Here is a 24,571-nt window from a genome sequence, read left to right on the forward strand (position 1 = left end):
CGGGAAACAGAAAAGGGTCTGTTTACATGTGGTTGTAGTTTTTTGGCTCGGTTTCTCTCAGAAGAAATTTTTCCCAGATTTGTAGGGCTGGACCAGAATATTCGAATATTCGTTCCGTGGGTTGACATTCGATTTTCAGTTTTGAGATTCGAAAAAAAAAATATATATATAAATAAATAAATATTTTACAGCGTTAATGCAGAGCTTTTGCCAAGCAGGAAGTGCGCTTCACGCTCCCGCTTTATAGGTGGCGCAGAGAGACCAACATCCATAGCCAACAGCCACCAAACGCCACCAGTAGAAGAGATCGCCTCGAACGGAGAGTGCTTCCTGCTTTGGCATTCACGCTAATAGTGTTGTAAATAACGTTCAGTTTCTATCAAAAACTGATTGATTTGCTTCACATGACGTCAATATGTCACACGGAGTTATGGGGGATTACTGTTGTATTGTGTGTGTATATATATGCTTTAGCTCTTAAAGTGTGAGGATCGGTTGACTTGCATGACAGAGCACTGGGGTTTCTGCAAAATATCATCTTTATTGTTCTGCTGATGAAAAAACATATTGGATGGTGTAAGTGCTATAAATAAACTTGATTTTGAAAGTATGCTACCGTTTTATTACAGTTTGTTGAACTTCGTTCATTTATTTTCATTGTTTTATTTAAATAGCCTACCCTTTACATTGTCAGTAATTACTGTGCTGCTTATTTCTGATGCAGGAATGTTTGTTTGTTAGAAAATGTTAGGCAGCCTTATTAAAAGTATTGCTCCTGTGTTTTGTTTCACTAATGCTGTTCTCGCAGGACGCGTGACAGGCACGCCGAGTGTGCTAACGCTTCAGACTCAAAAATAGAGCGGAAGTATATACGCGGTTGTGAGGTATCTGAAAAAATAGTTCCACTATAACACGGAACTAGTAACGGAACTATTACACGGATTGAAATCATACATTGCGCCAATATATTTGTTTTTAATCATCAAAGAACACCACGAACCACTCTGTGAGTAGCACAGTTTTGAAAATGAACGTTAAGTGTTGTTTTAATGACATGTTTGTGCATGGCCTTTGACTTCCATTCTGAAGCAGTCAAGAGACGCTTCTAAACGAGTCAAAAACTCAAGACACGACCCATTGTCAAAATTTCTGTGTCCATCACTGTAGTTCATCCAAAACAAACCAGAAATGAGACTCAAAGTGTTAAATACCGGAATTATCCTTAAAAACTCCTGCAGCTTTCAAAGCCGACATGTGGAAGCATTTTGGCTTTAAAAAAGTAAAAAATTTGAAATCACCGTAATTCATTCAAATTCATTCACTGAGAAAACGCGCATTTGCACGGTTAATCGTTACACCCCTAATGTATATATAACTGTGCAGCCTTCCCCTGTAGCCTGCACAGCAGCACCTGTGTTAAAAAAATCTGGCGCCGCCCCTAGTTATAACGGCCCACATATTTAAAATGTTCGGGTTTAAATCGGTCCCAGGGTCATAATTACAGTGAACCTGTCTGGCTCGGACACAACGTGCTCGGCCTCGGGTAGGATCAGGCTTGATTTACTGGGTTCGATCTAAGCTCTACAAGCAAGTCACACAAATGTTTAATGATTTAACTAAATTAGGTATTAAACAATGTTAAATCTACAATAGTTATGGACTATGAAAGTTTTATGTGCAACAAAAAAATATTATTTGCATTTCTATTTCAAAGAGATGTATATACGCGGTTGTGAGGTATCTGAAAAAATAGTTCCACTATAGCAAATAACACGGATTGAAATCATACATTGCGCCAATATATTTGTTTTTAATCATCAACGAACACCACGAACCACTCGGTGAGTAGTACAGTTTTGAAAATGAACTTTAAGTGTTGTTTTAATGACATGTTTGTGCATGGTCATTGACTTCCATTCTGAAGCAGTCAAGAGACGCTTCTAAATGAGTCAAAAAGTCAAGACACGACCCATTGTCAAAATTTCTGTGTCCATCACTGTACTTCATCCAAAACAAACCAGAAATGAGACTCAAAGTGTTAAATACCGGAATTATCCTTTAAAACTCCTGCAGCTTTCAAAGCCGACATGTGGAAGCATTTTGGCTTTAAAAAAGTAAAAAATTTGGCCCTTGCCAATACCCAGCCCTAATTAAATATATACTATGCATATTTAAGGACATTTTACGTTATTTATTCGTTTATATTTTTCTTAAGTGGGATTCGGATGTGAAAAGCGCTGCATGAAAATTACAGATACATTGGGATAGCCAACTCTTTTGATAACAACTCCTGCTTGCGTGCTGTACTATTACTATTAGCTTAAGTGCAACATGGAGCTTGAAGAAGCAAAGAAAAATTAAAACAGGAGTATTAACTTTGAGCAAGTTTGGAGGAAATCATAGGTATGGAAACATTACGTTTCTTCATTCGGAATTTCAGACCCATTTATGATCCATTCAATTATTTCTGAATAAACAAACAACACCGTTTACATGCTGCTTCCTTGTCGTATTATTCATTAAGATAATAATTAATAAATGCACGCACATTTAATAACTTGATAAATGTTACAGATATGTTTTAATATGCACAAACAAATGCCTTCCAACTTACATGTGCAAATTTCAAAAATAATGAATGTGCTGCAATTTGTGCAAAAAGAGAGTCTGTAGCGTACGCGTTTTAGCCATTAAATAAGCACATTTAGGTTCAAGTTTTGAAGAAATTTTTGTTTAAAGTTAATTTCATTATAGTATAAATTGTATCATAATTTTAATAAATTTTTCAACAACCAATTGCCTGGGTTTAATACATAAAAAGCAATATAGCAGACAATATTATAACGACAATGAGGCGCCGGCGCGCAGCCGTTTACACTTACACAATTTGAAACTCGTAACACATGCTCTCACCAAATTTACAAATGCACATCTTGCTTGCTCACACACATTATGTTGAAATAACAATGTTAAAGTAACATTATTAATAATTCATCTTAAAGAATATTTGATTGAATTCTGAATGTTGTGCTAAAATTAAAAAAAAAATAAATACAATTAAAACTTTAGTTATGATAATTAAAATAATAGAATATTTAATACTGAGTGGCCAATTTTTGCTCTTATAAATAGTATTTGTATAATATGTATATTAGGGATGTAACGATTCAACCGTGTTTCCCATTAAAAATGCCTGTCTGAAATCGATTCTGAATCGCAAGGCTGTGATTCTGTGTTTCATGCACAGCTTGTGCGTATACTACGGCATTTGGTCAGTAGGAAGTCCTTATCAATTTAAAATCATAACGAGTCGGAGTCGTTTATAACGTGCATTTAAAAAAAGCAACACTCGTTAAACAAAATTATTCAAAATATTCTTTATTATCATGAAAATACCTGAAACAATCTGAAGAACAGCGATATAAATATTCCTGTAGATATTTCCTGGAATACACTGTAAAAAAATTCCGTAGAAATTGCAGCTGGGTTGCCGGTAATTTACCGTAGATTTACATTTATGTTATTTACTGGCAAGAGTTTGTTCAAAGTTAAATGAACATTAAACATTTACAAGTCTTTGTCTTTACAGAGTAAAACTAAAAAGACAGCATCAAGCAAAACATTCTGGGAAACAAAATCTGAAGCAAAAAACAGAAAACGGTTGATGATGATTTCTGGTTCCCAGAATGCTTTGCATGAGGCTGTTATTGTATAGTTTTATTCTGTAAAGATAAAGAGTTATTAATATTTACAATTTATTTAACTTTGAACAAACTCTTGCCAGTAAATAACATAAATGTAAATCTACGGTAAATTACCGGCAACCCAGCTGCAATGACATTGTAATTTCTACGGAATTTTTTTACAGTGTAGCATTCGTAATGCTGCTTCTTCTGTGGCACAAAGGGAGTTTCTGCACGGGAGCGCCCCCTGGCGTTCGGATGTGCCTGGATTTCACCGTAATTCATTCAAATTCATTCACTGAGAAAATGTGCATTTGCACGGTTAATTGTTACACCCCTAATGCATATATAACTGTGCAGCCTTCCCCTGTAGCCTGCACAGCAGCACCTGCGTTAAAAAAAATTTGCCGCCGCCCCTAGTTATAACGGCCCACATATTAAAAATGGTCGGGTTTAAATCGGTCCCAGGGTCATAATTACAGTGAACCTGTCTGGCTCGGACACAACGTGCTCGGCCTCGGGTAGGGTCGGGCTTGATTTACTGGGTTCGATCTAAGCTCTACAAGCAAGTCACTGGCAAGTCATACAAATGTTTAATGATTTAACTAAATTAGGTATTAAACACTGTTAAATCTACAATAGTTATGGACTATGAGAGTTTTATGTGCAACAAAAAAATATTATTTGCATTTCTATTTCAAAGGTGTCTACAAAAAATCTAAAAATAAATAAAAATCGAAACTACAAAGCCTAATATTTAAATGTAACTAAACTTAGGCCAACATATAAGCATAGTGTTTAGGAACAACGGTTTCAATATGCCTCAAACATGGCAGACCCTGGATAATAAAAAAGGAGTGCATGTAAGTTAATTAATTAAGTTCAATTAATGTTAAATTGAATATGTGTGTGTGTGTGTGTGTGTGTGTGTGTGTGTGTGTGTGTGTGTGTGTGTGTGTGTGTGTGTTTGCATGAGAGAAAAGTATATGGCTGTGCTTGCAACTCTGAGGTTTTTTATTCTGCATGATATTTTTCTGTGTATACAATATATTTATGAGCATCCCCATAAACTATCTGTAGGCTTTTACGCAAAGTCTAACACTGACGACCAATATTTAATGCCTTCCAGAAAAGGTTGTTCTTTAAATATATATAAACATACAATATTTTAAATGAAAGAACAGGGTAGGTTTCTTCAGAAATACCTAATTTTGAACAAAAAGCTAAGATTATTGCACTTTAAGGACTTTTGTAAGAAATCAGATTCAGAACAATGATCAAAACGTGCACAGATCCATATAAGTAGGGTAAGAGCACAAGCTACTGCATAATAGCGGAAATATGGATTGCCGTAAGACTCGTCTTTGGCAGATAACTCATCAATGGTGGCTAAAGAGTTAATTGAATGGTTTCTTATTTCATACGGCATTCTCAGAAATTGTCATGAAACCATTGATGATAACAATGATAAAAGATAATAACAAAAAAAATATTGTTAAATCAGTCTATAGCTTTTTGATTAACCTGGTCAGAAGGTAAATGACAAGCAGGATAAAGAAAATTCATATTACAGCTAGGAAATGTTGCATATTTTTCAAAATTTCTATTATTGCCCATGTTTAAAAATACAATAACAATAATGTATATAATGGTGACTGGTTCACTGGGAGCAGCTCTGATTGTAAAGTCTTATAGCAGCAGGGAGAAAAGAACGTCTGTATCGCTCCTTCAGACATTTAGGATGTAACAGTCTGTCACTGAAGGAGCTTCTCAGAGCTGAAACCATTTTATACAGTGGGTGAGAGTCATTCTCCAACAATGGTGATAGTTTTGCTACCATCCATCCTTCTTAGTCATTCACAAAGTCCTTGTACCCAAACTTAAAGGGAACAGTATGTAAGAAATTTATATAAACTAATCATAAAATGGCCCTGATATGTCACTAGACATTAAGAAATCATTTTCATTTCAAATACTTATATCACTCACAACAGTGGTCTGGGCAGGATATTGTCATTTAAAAAGTGGAGTTGCAGACCCCAACTGATGTTTATGTTGTCATTTTGTGTATTGGCCACCAGTTGTGATTGCAGTACCAGTTTTAGCCACAAGTTTTGTGATTGCAATACCAGTTTTGGCCACAATCCTACAAACTGTTCCTTTAACTATTTTTGGAGTAGAGCCTTCAAGTTCCGTCACGACTGTTAATGTTTTAGTTAATGCAAGCCCTCACAATGTGTAGTCCGACGTGGGAGGAATTATGATAATGTCGGTCTTGTCTACATCACCAATCCCAGGAAGTAAACTGTTGCCTACAATCAGTGTGTTTATTGTAGCCCAATAAAAGAGATTTACCTTGGAGACGATAACTCACATCGTTTACTTTGGGGCTTGTACCTTTTGCATATCATTAACATTTTACATATCGTAACTAATATGGCGCTTTTCCATTGCATAGTACCCCATGGTTTAGTTTAGTTTGGGTCGGGTCAGCTCACCTCACTTTGGCGTGGTTAGCTTTTCCATCGAGTTTAGTATCACTTCGTAGTAGGAGGGATTATAGGCGTGTCGTTATATTTGCGCTGCCTACTGCTGTGACATCATGCAAGTGAGAGCGTTATTGTACATTCCCATACATTCATTATTTTTCAGTCTGCCACAAAATGAAAATTGGCCACCACAAATAGATGTTTGCACATCACGTTTATCACTACCTATGTCTCACATGACAGTTTCTGTACAAACACCTGTGGCGTCAGTCGACGGCGCTCCGTTGAGCATCATTGAAGTTGCATTTAAGCATATATAAGGCTGTGACGTGCTTGTCGCGAATGTTCCACCACAAACTGCAAGTCAGGAAAAAACTGTTATGGTGTCACTGATTCTCAACCTGTGGATGTTTTTCATCGCTAAAAGGGAGTTTGGGAACTTATAACAGAGCACAGATGACAACCTGTTTGCTCGAGACAGCGCAAGCTAGCACTGAGGTAAAGCTAATCTTTTACATCATAGCAATGAGGCTGATAGTGACGACCAATCAGACCAATCAGTGATCTACAGTGTTTTCGCGTCACATTTGGTATCAGCTCGGGTCGCTTGGAACCCCAACCGAGGTGGTACCAAAAAAGTTCGACATTCTCTAATTGGACGCTTTAAAAATTTATTTAGGCAGCAAAAATCAAGCCATGTATACATTGTTTCGTATTTGTGTGGTGGTGTTTATTTCTACACTTAAGGTAGCCAATTAATGTTGGCATCATCTCAGCCTTGTTGGGAAACATAAAAGTTACAACTAATGCAGCATCTATTTCTTACTTATACAGGTATGCAATTTGTAATAGATAATGACAATGTGAACTTTAGTGTACTGTACCGTTTCACTTGGTTTTACATTCACGTGCGATCCCCTGTTGCGTATCACATCATGTGTCACAACAACCAGCACGAGGAATTAATGGTGTTAGTTTTCGCCAGTAGAGGGTAATCTACTACTTTTTAATGCAGATCAGTAGCAGAGCTTCCCTGCTCTCTTCCCTGTTGAGTATGCAACAAACGCAACCAGAAAAAACTATCAGTCGGAATTTTTGAACAATAATTATTGTTATTGTTATCGGTGCGGATTAATTGGCAAATCCAATGAATCGGTCGACCTCTAACGGCTATGTAAGAAATCTGTGTTGAGTTATTTTTTGCTATTTCTGCTTATGTCTTTGGCAAGATATGCTAAATTTTGCGGAATGATTTTAAATGTAGGGCTGCATAATGATTAATCGCGATTAATCGTTTGCAGAATAAAACTTTTTGTTTAAATCATGTTTGTGTACTGTATATAGTAATTATGTATATATAAATACACACACATGCATGTATAATTTTTAAGAAAAAATATATATTTATATATTAAATATAATATAAATGTACATATGTATATACTCACGTAATTTTTTTTTAAATATATACATGCATGTATATGTGTGTATTTATATATAAATAATTATTATGCATCGTACACAAACATATATGATGTAAACAAAAACTTTTATTCTGCAAACGATTAATCACGATTAATCGTTATGCAGCCCTATTTAAATGTTTTGAAAAGATTTAAGACAATGGGAGCTGTGAATTTTACAAAACAAACAAAAAATTATGATATGCAGTGCAGTAGAGGTCTTCTCGGGTCCAAAGAAATGTACCTGACATGAAATGACGAAGTTTTTTTACCGAACCCGATGTGCATAAATCTTTTTTTTGAAGACCAGACCCAAGACAAACCCGAGAAAATTAGACCTGAGTCTGACACGAACCAGTGACTGGACCAAATGTAAACTGCACCGATGTGTGTGCAGTCTGCCGCACATGCAGGAACATTGATGCACACACGCAAGATAATTTGGGTCGTCTTGGTCCATTCGGCAAATAAAATTACCATAAAGCTGATGCCGCTATTATCATACCCGACTCGTGTCCAACGCACACTTGAAACTTTTAGACCTGAGCCTGCTAGAGTCGGACCTCTGGTTTTTGCAACTAAGTGGACCCATGAAGATGTCTACTGTGCAGGGCTCTACACTTGAGCACATGGTTTAAAGTGGGTGAATAAAGTCCTTTAGTTTTAAATGACCTGTTTCTTTAACATGTTATTGAGGCTCTGCCTTTCTGTTTGTAGTCACTGGGCGTCTCTGAGTAATCTGGTCGCGTCTCTGTTGAACTCCATAAAGTCTATTGCGTCCCTGCTTCTGCTTCTCTTCCTCTTCATCATCATCTTCAGTCTGCTTGGAATGCAGCTCTTCGGCGGCAAATTCAACTTTGACGAGACTGTAACTAAACGAAGCACCTTTGATAATTTCCCTCAAGCCCTGCTTACTGTGTTTCAGGTGTGTATGTGCGCTTTTGAATGTTTACACCTCTCTACAGGCATGTCACCGTAATTGATGCTTACTGTATGCTTTGACCCTCACTTACATGGTTTAAATGATATTCTTGGTTTCTCCAGCTGCATAATTTGTTTTTGTGTTGTGTGTGTTTGTTTATGAACAGATCTTGACAGGTGAGGACTGGAATACAGTGATGTACAATGGGATCATGGCATATGGAGGCCCTTCCTCCTCAGGCATGCTTGTCTGCATCTACTTCATCATCCTGTTTATCTGTGGTGACTGTATCTTTTCATACTTGATGAAATTACTCAAACACCCGTCCTTACTACAGCAAACATTTTTCAAACACTGTTTTGGTTAAGTCAGATGGGTCTGTGTTCATTTTGATGGTTTGTTTTTCAACCTCAATTGAAATAAGCAAAATTGAGAAAACGGGTAGATTTTGTGCTGGGATTTTTTTGGCACAAATTGAATAAACCACTCTAAAAGTTTTTACATGCGTCTGTCCTGAGACACGCACCTCTCCACCGATTAGTCAACCAAAAGGTAAATGTGTGACATCATCCTTTGTTCCTCAAGTTTGTTCAACAAAAAAGTCCTCCGCTGCTGTAGTAGCAGCCTATACTCTTAGAACGAATGTGTTAAAAGCAACAGATTAGTGTTGATGTTGGGACAACACACTAAATGCGTTGTCCCAGAATCCACCCATCACTGTGTTTTTATTGAAACAACACATTTTAACACAACTTGTGTTATATTTTAACACAAAATCAACATAAAAGCTTAATGCACAAAGATGTTTAAATCCTTTCTAAGAGTGTACTGATCTTTAAAGGTCGAGCTTTCGTCTGTGTAACCCAAGTTTCTGTTCAATATTTATTTCAGAAATATTAATCTGCACCGGGACTATTTTGTGTAATTATCGCTAGCGTTGCCACATATCCCATAAAATACAGGATTGTCCGGATTTATTCATTTTATTTGATGTGACAAATCTTCCCATCTCTTACCATATACAGTACACAAGTTTAATAAACGCACAATGTGATATGAAATGGATCTTATAGTACATAATAACTAATACATTTCTAAAAAAAACAGAGAAACTCAAAATAAGCAGACAGAAAAAGTTCTGCGTAATCCACACTATTCCTAACTTAAAGTCGAGCAACGCCATCTTTGAGCTCATATGGGTAAAACTTCCGGTGAGCCACTACAGCTAATGGTAGACCTATTGCGAGGGATACAAGTCTGCCACTTTGACTGGCATTTTAATGCTTATTATGGAAGACAGGAAGACAGGCATAATTTGTGCAGTTAGGAGTTGCCATAATAGATTATACAAACGCAGTAAATCTCTACAAAACATTTGTTTTAACTATAATACACGCACAAGAACCGAATGTGACGCATGTGCATCTGTTAAAGGTGCCCTTCCTTTGTCGTTTTTATTGTTTTATACTGTTGTCTGAGGTCTACTCATGACGTTTGCATGGTTTTTACATCCAAAAACATCAAAAGCAATAAGTAAAAGGCCATTTTGTACCCTGATTTAGAAGCTGGTTAGAGAAGTGATCCGTTTTAATGGGCGGGCTGCATTGACGACTTGGAAGTAAACGCCCACTGCTATGATTGGATAACAGTTTTTTGTTCAAACTAACTTTCAATTTAATCTCGTGTAATCAGTTTAATGTTAAGTGAGTGTCTTAAGACACAGTGTCTTTTTTACACACGCATATTTTATCATAAACCCTTTTGACGCACACACGTGTCTTTTTTTTCGTAAATCCACGCACAAGAACACACACACACACACACGTGTCTTTTATCGTAAACCCTTTCGATGCGCGTGTAGCAGCGCACGCACGCACAAACACACACACACGTCTTTTACATAAACCCTTCAATGCGCGTGTTACGAACGCACAAACACACACACACACACGTGTCTTTTATCACATTTTATGCGTGTGCATCATGAATTCACGTGAATCGCATCCTTCTGAAGAGAAATCCCCGCCGCAACTGATAGTGACACATAGTGCTAAAGTGTTTTACTCACACAAACACGCGTGTCTTTTATCATAAACACTTTCAAAGCGTGTGCAGCATGAATTAGCGTCCCTCGGAAGAGAAAACACCGTCCGCCACAGTGACACATAGTACTAAAGTGTTTTACTCACACAAACACACGTGTCTTTTATCATAAACCCTTTCAAAGCGTGTGCAGCATGAATTAGCGTCCCTCGGAAGAGAAAACACCGTCCGCCACAGTGACACATAGTACTAAAGTGTTTTACTCACACAAACACGCGTGTCTTTTATCATAAACCCTTTCAAAGCGTGTGCAGCATGAATTCGCCTCCCTCGGAAGAGAAAACACCGGCCGCCACAGTGACACATAGTACTAAAGTGTTTTACTCACATACACACGCGTGTCTGTTATCATAAACCCTTTCAAAGCGTGTGCAGCATGAATTAGCGTCCCTCGGAAGAGAAAACACCGGCCGCCACAGTGACACATAGTACTAAAGTGTTTTACTCTCACACACTCGCGTGTCTTTTATCATAAACCCTTTCAAAGCGTGTGCAGCATGAATTCGCCTCCCTCGGAAGAGAAAACACCGGCCGCCACAGTGACACATAGTACTAAAGTGTTTTACTCACACACACACGCGTGTCTGTTATCATAAACCCTTTCAACGTGTGTGCAGCATGAATTCGCGTCTCTTTTTAATCGCAGTCTCTCTTCAAATCCAGCGTTTTTCTGAACATCCAAACATGTAGCAACTGTTATGATTCCCTCGTTTAATAGGAATGATGTCTCTCAATAAAAACAATGGCCCGAATACGGTACGGTTGACGTTTAGCCATCCTTGCTGTAACTTGTTATGAAAACTAACTCAACTACACGTAATATGTGGGCGCGGTCTCAAGTTGAAGAGCTCATGAATAGTAATGACCTCGATCAGTTCCACGTCACACTGATAAGCTTTTCAAACTGACCTGATTTCTCAGCTTATTTCTTTTCAGTGGCTAGAGCTGACAGAGGAGGTGGACGTTAATTTTCACATTCACGACACAACACAAACACATATGGACCTAACACATCAAAAAATACAAGTAAAAACGGTTTTATGTGGAAGGGCCTCTTTAACTGTATCCACACATCCATCCAGTAAAACCTTTCATAGAAACTGACAGTGAACAATAAATACAATAATTATTCAAATACAACATATTATGCTGATAAAAATATGCCGATTTATTTATTCTGCTACTATATATAATTACAAAACATGAGATTACATTAACTGCTTATTAGTTAATGTTTATAATAGTTCTTGATGTGTTTACGTGTACCGTTCCTTTTGTTATGTTTTAAATATTTTTTAAGCAAATAATTTCATAAGCTCATGTCTTATCTACTGCAATACTGAAAACATGTAATAGTAGTTTAATGTTTATTATGGTTTGTTTAAATAACTTACAATGTGTTGAATGAGAAGCAAATTTACTGCTGCTGTCGGATCGCGTGAAGCTTGATGTGTCGCCATAAAAACTCAAATTGATTAAAAATAAAAATAAAAAAACTAACACCAGAGGCACAGTTGTGACATTTTAAACCATCACCTGAAAAGGTTAAAAACAAGAAGTCTCGGTATATTCCATGTATTAAACACTCGACTGACTGTCCCACTGTATAGATACTGGTATATCTCTGTGCTTTTATATTTTTGTCATTGAAGACCCGTCACCCCCGAGGAATAATATGAAACGATTAATATATCTTCATGTGATGTATCAGGACACTTCTTCATTTCATCCTCACACTGGCTCATACATGAAATTATGACCGTTATCATCATGGAAAACGCCGGCTCTGGTTCAGTGACCGTATGTGCCGGAAGTCGCACACCATAATTTACGCAAAGCGTCATGGGGCATAGGAACAGTGTGGATACGGAACTGTTCCTGTTTGAGCTTCACGTTTCTTTATTGTCGAAGATCATGTGCATTGGCTTTGCTTTACACTCTGGGGTCGACTGCAGCGCGGGCGCCGCAAACTCTTTATTTTTCAATCTCTCCGCAAAGAGACTTGAATTACTCTGCTGATATGCTTTATCCATCTTTTAAAACTTTAAAGTGCCTTTTGTTTCCTCAGCTGTCAATCACAGATTATTCAAGAGCTTCCCACCCTCTTTGCATATTGCCTTCCTAACCAAAAAGTGACTTTGAAATTGTAAATCAATTACAATTTTTGTTGGTAAGACAGATAATAATTAAGACATTCATAAATATGTTTGTAATAGTTTTTAATTTATATTTTTAGAAGCTTTAGAAAAAACTAATCTTGATTCTGTTATGTTACTCGTCTCTGAACTTGTCACTGGTGTCAGCCAGTGGGAGCTTTTTACTCCAGAAACTGCGCAAAATTCCATTCATAAATCCAAGTGAGTGGAAGATTGTACGTACGTGCGTCTCCGCCCCATCTCCTCCCTGAAACAACCATACATGGAGCGTACAACCCTTAGCTTTACTGGGCATAATGTGGTCTGCATATCATTTTAATATTAACATATTAAAATATATTTTTAAATTCAAAATATACAAATAATACCAAACAATATATTTAGCCCTTCATATATTTGAATTCAAGGAAATCTATTTGTCGCATTGGAAGAAAAACTATTACAAACCTGTAAACATAAGTTTTAAAAACGTTTCAACTTAAGAAATACACTTTATAAAATTATCTTATTTAGCATATATTTAAAATATACTTTTGGCTAGAGAAATAAACTTTTTTGCCTTATGGGTTTTTATTAAATTATAAAAACGGTGTTTAAACACTGGCATTGTCAAAGTTGATACTGGTTTACACATATTGCCAGACAGGTGTCCTTATATTCATAACATTTTTAATGGAAAATAAACTCAGAGGGAGATGAAATGTGAAACATTAGCCTTTAGTGTTTGTTGAGTAAAGAAAAGACTGATTCATGTAGTTCTTTTGCTTTTCAAACACACAGACGCGTTTATGACAGATGTGTGTGGCACTCCATTCACTGTAGAGGCTTCGTCTTTTCAATACTTTTCATCTGTTAATTATTTGCTTCTCATAGGCAGGTGCGATGCATATTTCTAGCCCATTTTGTGAGTACGCAACGTTTATACATCAGGCCCCAGGGCTTTTTAGGCTTTAACCCAGTAAACTTATTACAGGTGACGGCAGCATTATAAACATTGCATCTAGTTTAATGTAGGACGTATAATGAAATATGACGATGTTGCAGTGGTGTCCTGTTTTGGGGAACTTTTTTTTACCCTTCCCTTTTCCACTATTTCATGGGGAAGGAAAGGGGTGAGCGGAATGTATAGGGGTATATGTATAAGCGTATATGTACAGGACTGCACGCTTGCCCCCAGCATGTTTCTGGCCTCAGACTGAGCTGTTGAAATTCTGTTGTGAAAAGCAACAAGCATGTTCTTGAAATCTTAACTCGATTTATCAGATATCTTATTAAATGTCTTCTTGGCCATCGCTGTGGATAACCTGGCAGATGCAGAGAGTCTTAACTCAGCCCAGAAAGAGCAAGAGAAAAAGAGGAGAAAGAGTATGATGATGAGAGATGCCGAAGAGGGAAATGCAAAGGTTGGTGCTGATATTTTCAGTTACTACGGAGACGACAATTCTGTAAATCTGATAAGTGGCCTGTTAGAAATTTGTGTATGATGACACTTAACTATATACAGTGGTGTGAAAAAACCAAAAAACACTGACATTACTCCAAAAGCACATTGACGACTCATCCAAATAGTCACAAAAGACCCCACAAAAACATCCAAAGAACTGCAGGCCTCATTTGTCTCAGTTAAGGTCAGTGTTCATGACACCACCATAATAAAGAAACTGGGCAAAAATGGCCTGCATGGCAGAGGTCCAAGAAAAAATCTGCTACTGAGCAAAAAGAACATAAAGGTCCGTCTCCGTTTTTCAAGAAAACATCTTGATGATCTGACAAGACAAAAGTTTAACACTTTTGAAGGTGTGTGTTCATTACATCTGGTGTCAAAGTAACACCGCGTTTCAGAAAAAGAACATCATACCAACAGTAAAATATGGTGGTGGTCAGGGTTGGGCAAAGATACATCAAAATGTAATAAAAAAAACTCAGTTTTTCTACAAAATAAATTAGTGTATTTTTGAATTTCGAAAATACTAAATACTTTTACAAAAACCGCAAATGGATTTCTTCCATTAGTTGGGCTATTTGACCTGTTGCTTCACCATTACATTGACTGTGATTGAGTCATGCAAAAATCTGACGAAGTCTCTCTCTCAGTGTTTGTGTGGGTGTGTTTATTGTGTTTCTGGCTGTTGCAGGTGTCTGTAGATTCGGACGCTGCTGAAGATCAGGCAGAGGAGATGGCAGTCACTACAGGTAAACCCACTGAACATTCAGCCAATCACATGAACTTCAGTAATACCGGTTCACACTGCTCCAATTGCTTGTGTGTGTTTGTAGGTGAGGATGAGAAGCATAAGCCTGGCTTTCCGTCATGCCGACGGCACCAGAAACTGCCAGATATGAGTCTCAGAGAAAAGAAGAGGCCTCCCATTCCAGAGGGCAGTGCCTTCTTCATCTTCAGCAGCTCCAACCCGTACGTATCATTTGCACAGTTTGTCTAAAAATATATCTTGTTTCATTGTTGTCAAACTTTAAATTACTTCTTTGAGATTGCATTCCAGTGACTGAATGAGACACAATACATAACTGTATTTGTCCATATGCTGTTAAAGACTAACAGACAACCACACAGAGAATAAAGAAACCATATATTGTCATAGTTATCTATGTATGGTTTGCATGTGTTGTAACATTTCTAAAATAAAGGTCTTTAGACATCAGGTGCCCCGGTCAGAAAAATTTATGAGAAAGGGAATGAGATACTGTGTCATGAAATTACACTATGGGAACACGCCAGCACATGTGCTCACAATTTTTGTACAGCTATACGGAGCCCTTGTAGAGGTGCAGAGAGTGATGACCCCACGAATGACACGGAAGGTTATAAAAGGGAAGTGTAAACCGCTTCACACATGTTATGGCAAAGAGACGCAGCATCTCGTTCCCTTTCTCAAGGAACCAAGATTATATATGTAACAGATACGTTTTCTTTCAAGGGAACTTCAATGCTGAATGAAAATATGAGAATGACAATGCCCACTATGCCATAAAGATGGGAGGTGTAAACCGTAAAACATCATAAACTGTGTGGGAAGACCACCCTGCCGAATCACACACATCTTGCATAGATACCCCCAACAAGAGGGCCTAAGATATAGCCATACTCCTGGTTGAATGTACCCTAACTAGCAGAGGTGAAGGCATACCGCGCACCTCATAAGCTATTGAAATAGCCACTATTATCCATAACTAATGGATTGTTTAGAGGCTTGACGTAAGAACTGATCTGATTTTTCCACGAAGACCTATAAAATATAATTGCAAAGCCCTAACTGGACATAACAGGTGAAGTCTTTCAAGGTCCACCGACTTGAGAGGAGAATGAAAGGCCTGTAGGACTAAGGTCCTACCTGGACACGTAGAAACCTTAGGAATATAACCCGGTCTCCGGTGAAGAATGGCTTTAAAATGTACCCATTGTCTGATTCACACTTTAAAATTTTACACACTTTAAAACATTATCATAATTCCTCCCGCTTCGGACTTTGAAGTTGTTCGGACTCCGGCTTACAGCCTCTACGTTAACTCCTGTTAGCAACCGAATCTATCAAACATGGTAAGGATCGTCACTTCTCCTGCTGACTTCAGAGGTATTCAGGCCAATCACAACGTGCAGATTAGCTGGCCAATCAGGGACACAGAGCTTTTCAAATCCTTGCTTAATTCTATGTGGCATTGATTCAACAAGGTGCTGAAAGCATTCTTTAGAAATGTTGGCCCATATTGATAGGATAGCATCTTGCAATTTATGGATATTTGTGGGATGCACATCCATGACACAAAGCTCCCGTTCCACCACATCCCTAAAGATGCTCTATTGGGTTGAGATCTATGGGGGTTTTAGTACAGTGAACTCATTGTCATGTTTAAGAAACCAATTTGAAATGATTCCAGCTTTATCACATGGTTTCTTTATCCTGCTGAAAGTAGGCATCAGAGGATGGGTCCATGATGGTCATAAAGGGATGGACATGTAGGGTAGGCCATGGCATTAAAACGATGCCCAATTGGCACTAAGGGGTCTAAAGTGTGCCAAGAAAACATCCCCCACACCATTACACTACAACCGCACAGTGGTAACAAGGCATGATGGATCCATGTTCTCATTCTGTTTACGCCAAATTCTGACTCTACCATCTGAATGTCTCAACAGAAATCGAGACTCATCAAACCAGGTTACATTTTTCCAGTCTTCAACTGTCCAATTTTGGTGAGCTAATGCAAATTGTAGCCTTTTTTTCCTATTTGTAGTGGAGATGAGTGGTACCCGGTGGGGTCCTCTGCTGTTGTAGCCCGTCCGCCTCAAGGTAGTGCTTGTTGTGGCTTCACAAATGCTTTACTGCATACCTCGGTTGTAACGAGTGGTTATTTCAGTCAAAGTTGCTCTTCTATCAGCTTGAATCAGTCAGCCCATTCTCCTCTGACCTCTAGCATCAACAAGACATTTACGCCCACAGGACTGCCGCATTCATTTTCACACCATTCTTTGTAAACCCTAGAAATGTTTGTGCGTGAAAATCCCAGTAACTGAGTAGATTGTGAAATACTCAGACCAGCCCGTCTGGCACCAACAACCATGCCACGCTCTAAACTGCTTAAATCACCTTTCTTTCCCATTCTGACATTCAGTTTGGAGTTCAGGACATTGTCTTGACCAGGACCACACCCCTAAATGCATTGAAGCAACTGCCATGTGATTGGTTGATTAGGTAATTAATTGCATTTATGGGACGGTCGCAGAGAACTGGAAGTACTCATAGTACAACTAACATATCTAGACAACATAAGTGCCTATGAAGCTGTTGCACTCTCTACAGTCCCCTGGTTGAACGGCCTTCCACAACTGCTACCCAGCCTGTGATTGACACATCTGTCGAAATTATTACCCTGCGACATTATGTCCCTAGTGTCAAACCCTTGTTCAGGAGCCTGAGATTTTTCTATACAGCAGCAGACCAAATGGAATTATGTTGGATGCTGCTGCCATTAAACCTAATATTCTCTAAATATGTGGAAGTGTCCTCAGACCTCTTGTGACAACCATTCCTAAAATATTATACTGGCCACAAAATAATAGCGGTCAGCATTCTGAACCTGAATTCCTAAGAGAACATTTCAGAGTTTTAAAATGAACCTCAGCCCACTATTTGTCTTAGAAAATATGAAGTACTGGCTGTAGAACATGGACTGACTCTCTTGGAGGGGAAACATATGGCATTGCAACTTTCTCCAGCAGAGATAACACCTCTTACTCTAACACCAAAGCTTGTGCGGGTCCAGTTTGGTGGATAATATCCCACTGAATCTTAGAGGATGAGAATTATAAAGAATTCTATAGTCTCTCTATCATGTGTAACAACATTGTCACGTTTTAGTAGATTCATTGAAAAAATTGCACTAATGCAAACAAAGGTTAGCTTGGGGTGTGAGTACGACGCCCTAAAGCAACTACAGGGCAGGAGACAATCTACAACATTTCTGGGTAGAAATGAAGCGTCATAAACTGCAGGGTTTGCATATTGATTACCTTTGGGTCTGAGTTCAAACAAATTTTACTACAGTTTGAACAGATTACTAGTTCTACAACATTTTTGGGTAGAAACTGATAAATTGGTGTGCCCTGAAACATAGATGGCAGTTCGCTTATTGATTATATTTGGGTCTGAGTTCAATGCCCTGAAGCAGCTACATAGCAGTAGAAAGTAAAACATTTTACTATTGTATTTTCAAACAGATTACTACTTTTACAACATTTCTGGGTAGAAACTGATAAACTGGCATGTCCTGAAGCGTCATACACACTAAAAACTCCTGGGTCAAAAACAACCCATAATGGGTTATTTTTGACCCAACTCCTGGGTTAAAAAGGGACCAACTAATTTCTGGGTTATTTCAACCCAGAAAAATGGGTTATTCTTTTTGACCCAACTTCTGGGTTAAATACCTGACCCAACTTCTGGGTTAAAATAACCCAAAATTGTAGTTAATATAACCCAACTTCTGGGTCAAAAGAACAACCCCAATATCTGGGTGGAAAAACCCAGAAATTAGTAGATCCTTTTTAAACAAAGGTCAAAGATAACCTAAATTGTGTAACTATGCCTTATTTCAGAAAAGAAAAATTCAGACACTTTTTTAAATTTTTATTGGATTCAATTAAATTCTATATAAAAATGCACACTTGGACCTATTTATTTTACACTGTAAAAAAAATCCGTAGAAATTGCTGCTGGGTTGCCGGTAACTTACCGTTGATTTAAATTTATGTTTTTAACTGGCAACATTTTGTTTAAAGTTAAATGAACATTAAACATTTACAAGTCTTTGTCTTTAAAGAGTAAAACTAAAAAAACAGCATCAAGCAAAACATTCTGGGAAACAAAATCTGAAGCAAAAAACAGAAAAAGGTTGATGATTATTTCTGGTTCCCAGAATGCTTTGCATGAGGCTGTTATTGTATAATTTTATTCTGTAAAGATAAAGACTTGTTAATATTTAAAATTTATTCGACTTTGAACAAACTCTTGCCAGTAAATAACATAAATTTAAATCTACGGTAAATTACCGGCAACCCAGCTGCAATAACATTGTAATTTCTACGGAATTTTTTTACAGTGTAGGTCACACTGTAATAACATTAGAAAGGAAAAATAGAATAATAAACAACTCTCAAACATTTGACAACATTCAATAATTGGATTGAACTTGAGGCTTTAAGTCTTCAAACATTGGTTGTGTGCAGCTTGAGATCTCCCAGAGGGGAACGGCTTCGATTGCTGAAGGTATTCCACCAGTGCTGGCCGGTGACTTCTTTATTCGAGGATGCTCGATGCAAAGTTCGTCACAACATGTATGTAGCTTGTCATGTGTGTGGTTTGTAATTTTAAAATATGTGTTCTGCCCATCGAGAGATCCTGTGTGCATCACGTGTCATGCCAAAATAAGTTCCTGCTGCAGACGCGTTTAAAGGGTTTATGATAAAACAGATGCTCACGTAAGGAAGTGTCTGGCGTGTATTTTAGAAACATGAGCGTCTCTTTTATCATAAACGGTTTTGACGCGTGTGCAGCAGGCACTTATTTTGACAAAACACGTGATGCACACAGGATCTCTCGACACGCAGGACACATATTTTGGAAAAGGGAACCACACACGTGACAATCTGAACACTTATTTTGAATTAGCGCATCCTCTGATGAGCAGTCACGAGCCGCCACTGTATTCCACCATATTTGTTCCAACCTAAAACAGACAGAGACAGAAAGATATAAAGTGAATATTGTGTAGAACGTAAATTGTAAGCAAGATAATAGACTACCAGTTTGTGTTATAATGCTGATACTAACTGTACAAGGAAGCCAAATGAGCTGTGGTTCTTAATTGGTGTCTTCATTTTGAGTGGGTACAAGAAAATGTGGGTTGAGAACCACTGAGTAATAAAACTTAACATCTTTAACTTAACTTTTTAGTCAGATTGCTACCTTAGATGGCATCGCCCAAAACTGAAATACAACTGCGAGGAACCTTGAAGTTGTTTTTTTAAACCAGGATTCACCCTTTAGCTTCCACATGAAACATGTCCCTTGTATAGCCTTCTTTCACATGAACAGTATAGTTATAGAATTAAGAATATTCTCTCTCAGAGTAGTGCTGAGAAACTGGTCCATTGTACTTACAGACATTTGGTGTATGAACGCTGTCAGGGACTCTTCAGTGGAATGCCGGATAGTCTTCTTCTCAACCCTGTAGATGGCCTGTAAATGATGACAGAATTTTCATTTTTGGGTGAACTATCCCTTTAAGCCCTATTAAAGAAAAAGTATTTCAATATTTTACTATGTTCTTACCTTAACTTAGACGAAATAATACATCCTTTTTTCTATGCATGCAGTTCATCTTTGTACAGCGCGTTATTAATGCATTTAGTCTAGCCCCATTCATTCCTTAGGATCCAAACAGGGGTGAATTTAGAAGCCACCAAGCACTTCCATGTGTTCCCTATTTAAAGACTGTTACATGAGTAGTTACACCAGTAAATCTAGTGGCACTAAATAATTTTTTAAGCTGATAAAAATGAGAACTATATTGTCTGGCGGAAGATCACTTAGTTTGCAGCACTTTGACCTCTGGTGCAGTAACATCATCACTCATCACACTGATTTTAAAAAAGATGAGAGAGTTCACAGGAGTGATGTTACTGCACCAGAGGACAAAGTGCTGCAAACTAAGTGCTCTTCCGCCATACAACATAGTTCTCATTTTTTAATCCGCTTAAAATATCGTAACCTCTTATTTTGTGCCACCATACTTACTCGTGTAAATACTCATGTAACAGTCTTTAAATAGGGAAAACATGGAAGTGTTTTGTTGCTTCTAAATTCATTCCTGTTTGGATCCTAAGGAATGAATGGGGCTAGACTAAATGCTAACACATTCACGACATGCTGTACAAGATGTACTGCACGCATTAAAAAGACAGGGATGTATTATTTTGTCTAAGTTGATGTAAAAACATAGTAAAATATTGAAAAACGGTGTAGTTTTCCTAGTGTAGTTTAAAATGTTTAGGTATAGAGAGATGATATGAGGGCAATAAGAGTAAAAAGCTCACCTCAAAAATGTCTCTGTCAGCTCAAACAGCCGCCACTCAGTTAACTTGTCAGTGACAAAGCTGTCCATTTAAACAGACCTGGAGAAAACATATAGAGGTTAGCAACAATTTGAAGACTTGACCTGCTTCTTTAAATCTCACTACTTCAGCCAGTAGAGCACTGTATAATATTATAAGCATGGTGCAGCTGGTAAACATAACTCAAAGCAACGCAACGGTTGGTTTTGCCGGTTGTTGATGAGTAACAGCTGTGAGTGATCACAACACGCTTAAGCAGCCACATCACAGGATAATAAGTGAACAGTGTCCCAATGTCAAGTGAGCTAAAGTCCGTTCCAGTGCCCGAACCTGTGTACATGATAAACTGATTCACGACCTCGGGAGCTAGGGAACGAAGAGACACAGGGTACAGTATGTGTGTGTACCGGCGGCGCCATTTTGCGTCTGTCTGCGGCGCCGAGCGCCATGTACATAGTTTTAAATTTACACTTATTTGTCTCAAATTCGTCGTTAATGTATATACAGACTTCACCATGTGCTGTAATGTACATTAAATTTTACATTCATTTACAGAAATGAGCTACTTTCATGAAAATTGGTTGATATTGGATTTTCAGGTGATATCCTAAATTCATTCCGTTTACGGACGCTCTGAGGTAAAGTGTTCAGACTGCAGACTCAGCAACGATTGTATTTAATTATACAGTACAATCATAACATAGTACTGATATATCTTAATTCCATAATGTCCTTAAACATAACAATATTGCTGGCCATAATCTGAGAAAGTGCGGGATACCTCGAGTGGTCTTATATACGGCGCGGCGCTTCTCGTCCGGTGTTCCCCGTCCGGTGTTCCCCCTTAACCCCCTTAACGTTGCTCGAAGTCATAGCTGCCCTGTACTTATCATATTTTTACCGGTATTATAACAATGAGATAAGCAACGGGGACATGGACACAGAAAGTTTACGTTACATTGACACTTAAAATACTTGCTTACCTTGAATACACAACGAAGAAGCCCAGGCCAAAACGGATCGAGCGCGCCGCGAACTCCGGTGACCGTTATTTCAATCGACTGTTGTGAGAAAATTCCAGAACAGCGGGGGGCGGGGCGTTAACCCAGAACATGGGTTAACCTTTGAAAAATAACCCAGAAACCCAAACAACCCAGGAATTGGGTCAAAATATTAGCCCTATAACCCAGAAAATGGTTACTCTCTGAAAAAATAACCCATAATTTTAACCCAACACAAATAACCCAGAATATGGGTTGAAGAAATAACCCAGGAGTTTTTAGAGTGTAGATGCCAGGGCTAGCATATGGATTCCCTCTAAACAATAATTACATTCCTCAGATGTATCTGTTTTGATCCGTTTTTTTTTTTGCACATTTTTATCCAACAGGCCTTCCATAATTGCTCCCCTCACTTTAATGCGGATCGAGCAAAACTGCAGCCTCACACAACATACACAGTCAGCCCACTCGAGCTAACTGTTTGTCATCTTCCAGAATAAAACATGTATTGTATGTGTTCTTAAGCGTATGAAGTGAGTACAGAGAGCGATAAAACCTGAATAAATAAATGATAAACTACATTTCTGTTTGGGAAGATGGCAAACTCTGACAATGAGGCTGTGAATTAAGCTTTATTTCTCATTTTACACGTCAGTGTTTGTTAAACATTGAGTGCTTGATGTTTTCTCTAAAAACATATGTGGGGAACGAGATGCCTGTGAGTTTCTTATAATAACAATGACTACATCCACCTCTTTAGAACTGGATGAAGGAAGAAGCCGTAGCACGGGCTTCCGAAGACAAAGACGGAACATTAAACTGTGAGCTCTAAGATCGCAAACCCTGTGCAGTCTCTGTGCAGATCTATAAATATACAGTACAGCCAGTTGAAGTGGAGCAACAAAACAAAAACAGCCTCCGCAGCAGTCACAGTAGCCGTCTCTCAATGTCAAGGATACTTCCATGGCAGGACTAGTCTTTACAAATCACTTCCTTCAGAGGCTAGGCAAGGCTCCTCTTAAAGGAGCATTTCACCTGTAGAAACATTAATCTTTATTTAAAGTGTGTCATATTTGTAGTCGAAATGTAACATACATTTAGAATTTGGTGCCTATTTGACCGAGAAAAGGGGTGTTTGTAGTCTCACCCCCTCAACAAAGATATTGGACTTCCTTCTTTCAATGATGCAAAATGATGATTTTTACATCATTGAAAGAAGGAAGTGCAACACTGAAATCTGTATTTCTCCTGTCTCAGTGGCAACTGAGAAAATTATGCATGACCATTCAAAAACATGACTGGGGTTCTAACTATACAAAGGTTAATGCAAATGGGTGAAGTGTCCCTTTAAGCATTTGGAGAACACGTTAAATAGAACAGGCTAGCAAGTGCACGTCATTGCGTCAATGAAAGGTGTGCTTTCGGTGCTATGTGCATAGGATTGTGGGTGATTTCAGTGCCTGAAGAGCGCGAAGGATACACACATGCGTCCTTTCCTGTACATGGGATATTTCTTGAACGAAGGACTCAGTCCTTGGCTGAAATTTCGTGGATCCTTAAGATTGGAACAGTCCTTCGACAGACGTCGATGACGTAGCATCCTCGAAATTCTGGCTTTCGAGGATCCTTCCTTGACATTGAGAAACGGCTCGGGTTAATAGTCGGCCCTTTTAAGAGCTCACTCCCAAACATAGCTAATGCAGACCCGTGCCTGTAAGTAGCGAATGTATTTGTAAGACAGACAAACAATATTTGGACAAACAAATCACGATGAACGCTTGTTGAAATGGTAGAAGCTAACTGCTGCTTCTTTCTGTTTATTGGCTGTTAACTCCTTAGGAGTATTATTGCCACCTACTGTACTGTATACCTTCTGCATATAAGTAATGGGTCTGAGTTGCAGGGGTAAGAGGAAGGGTAATAAAAAATTAATAAACCTTTTAACATCCCAGAGGATTGGAGCCCAAGCTTCAAGGAGTAGTCCACTTTAAAGATGGGGTCCATTGACTTTTTATAGTAGGAAAAAAAATACTATGGTAAGTCAATGGGCCCCATCCATAAAGTGGACTATTCCTTTAAGGTAGCACTGTGTGTTTCAGCTCCTCCAGCTTCCACGCTAAGCTCC

General features: G+C 38.2%; 1 protein-coding gene and 1 long non-coding RNA gene across 2 annotated transcripts in view; one reads left to right on the plus strand and one right to left on the minus strand.

Annotated features, from left to right (window-relative positions):
• cacna1db (calcium channel, voltage-dependent, L type, alpha 1D subunit, b) overlaps positions 1–24,571 on the plus strand; it is a 216,090-nt gene that overhangs the window by 74,234 nt on the left and 117,285 nt on the right. The window contains exons 14-18 of the mRNA XM_065247770.1: positions 8,353–8,560; positions 8,724–8,844; positions 14,080–14,219; positions 14,952–15,009; positions 15,094–15,229. Coding sequence (XP_065103842.1) covers positions 8,353–8,560; positions 8,724–8,844; positions 14,080–14,219; positions 14,952–15,009; positions 15,094–15,229 — 663 coding nt within the window. The remainder of the gene's footprint in view (positions 1–8,352; positions 8,561–8,723; positions 8,845–14,079; positions 14,220–14,951; positions 15,010–15,093; positions 15,230–24,571) is intronic.
• LOC135729877 (uncharacterized) lies at positions 19,818–22,571 on the minus strand. The gene is made up of 4 exons (XR_010525777.2): positions 22,429–22,571; positions 21,428–21,505; positions 20,493–20,570; positions 19,818–20,058 (listed from the first exon to the last, which is right to left on the minus strand). It is a non-coding gene; the product is annotated as an uncharacterized lncRNA (long non-coding RNA).

Source organism: Paramisgurnus dabryanus, chromosome 11, assembly GCF_030506205.2.
Source record: "Paramisgurnus dabryanus chromosome 11, PD_genome_1.1, whole genome shotgun sequence".
NCBI lineage: Eukaryota > Metazoa > Chordata > Actinopteri > Cypriniformes > Cobitidae > Paramisgurnus > Paramisgurnus dabryanus.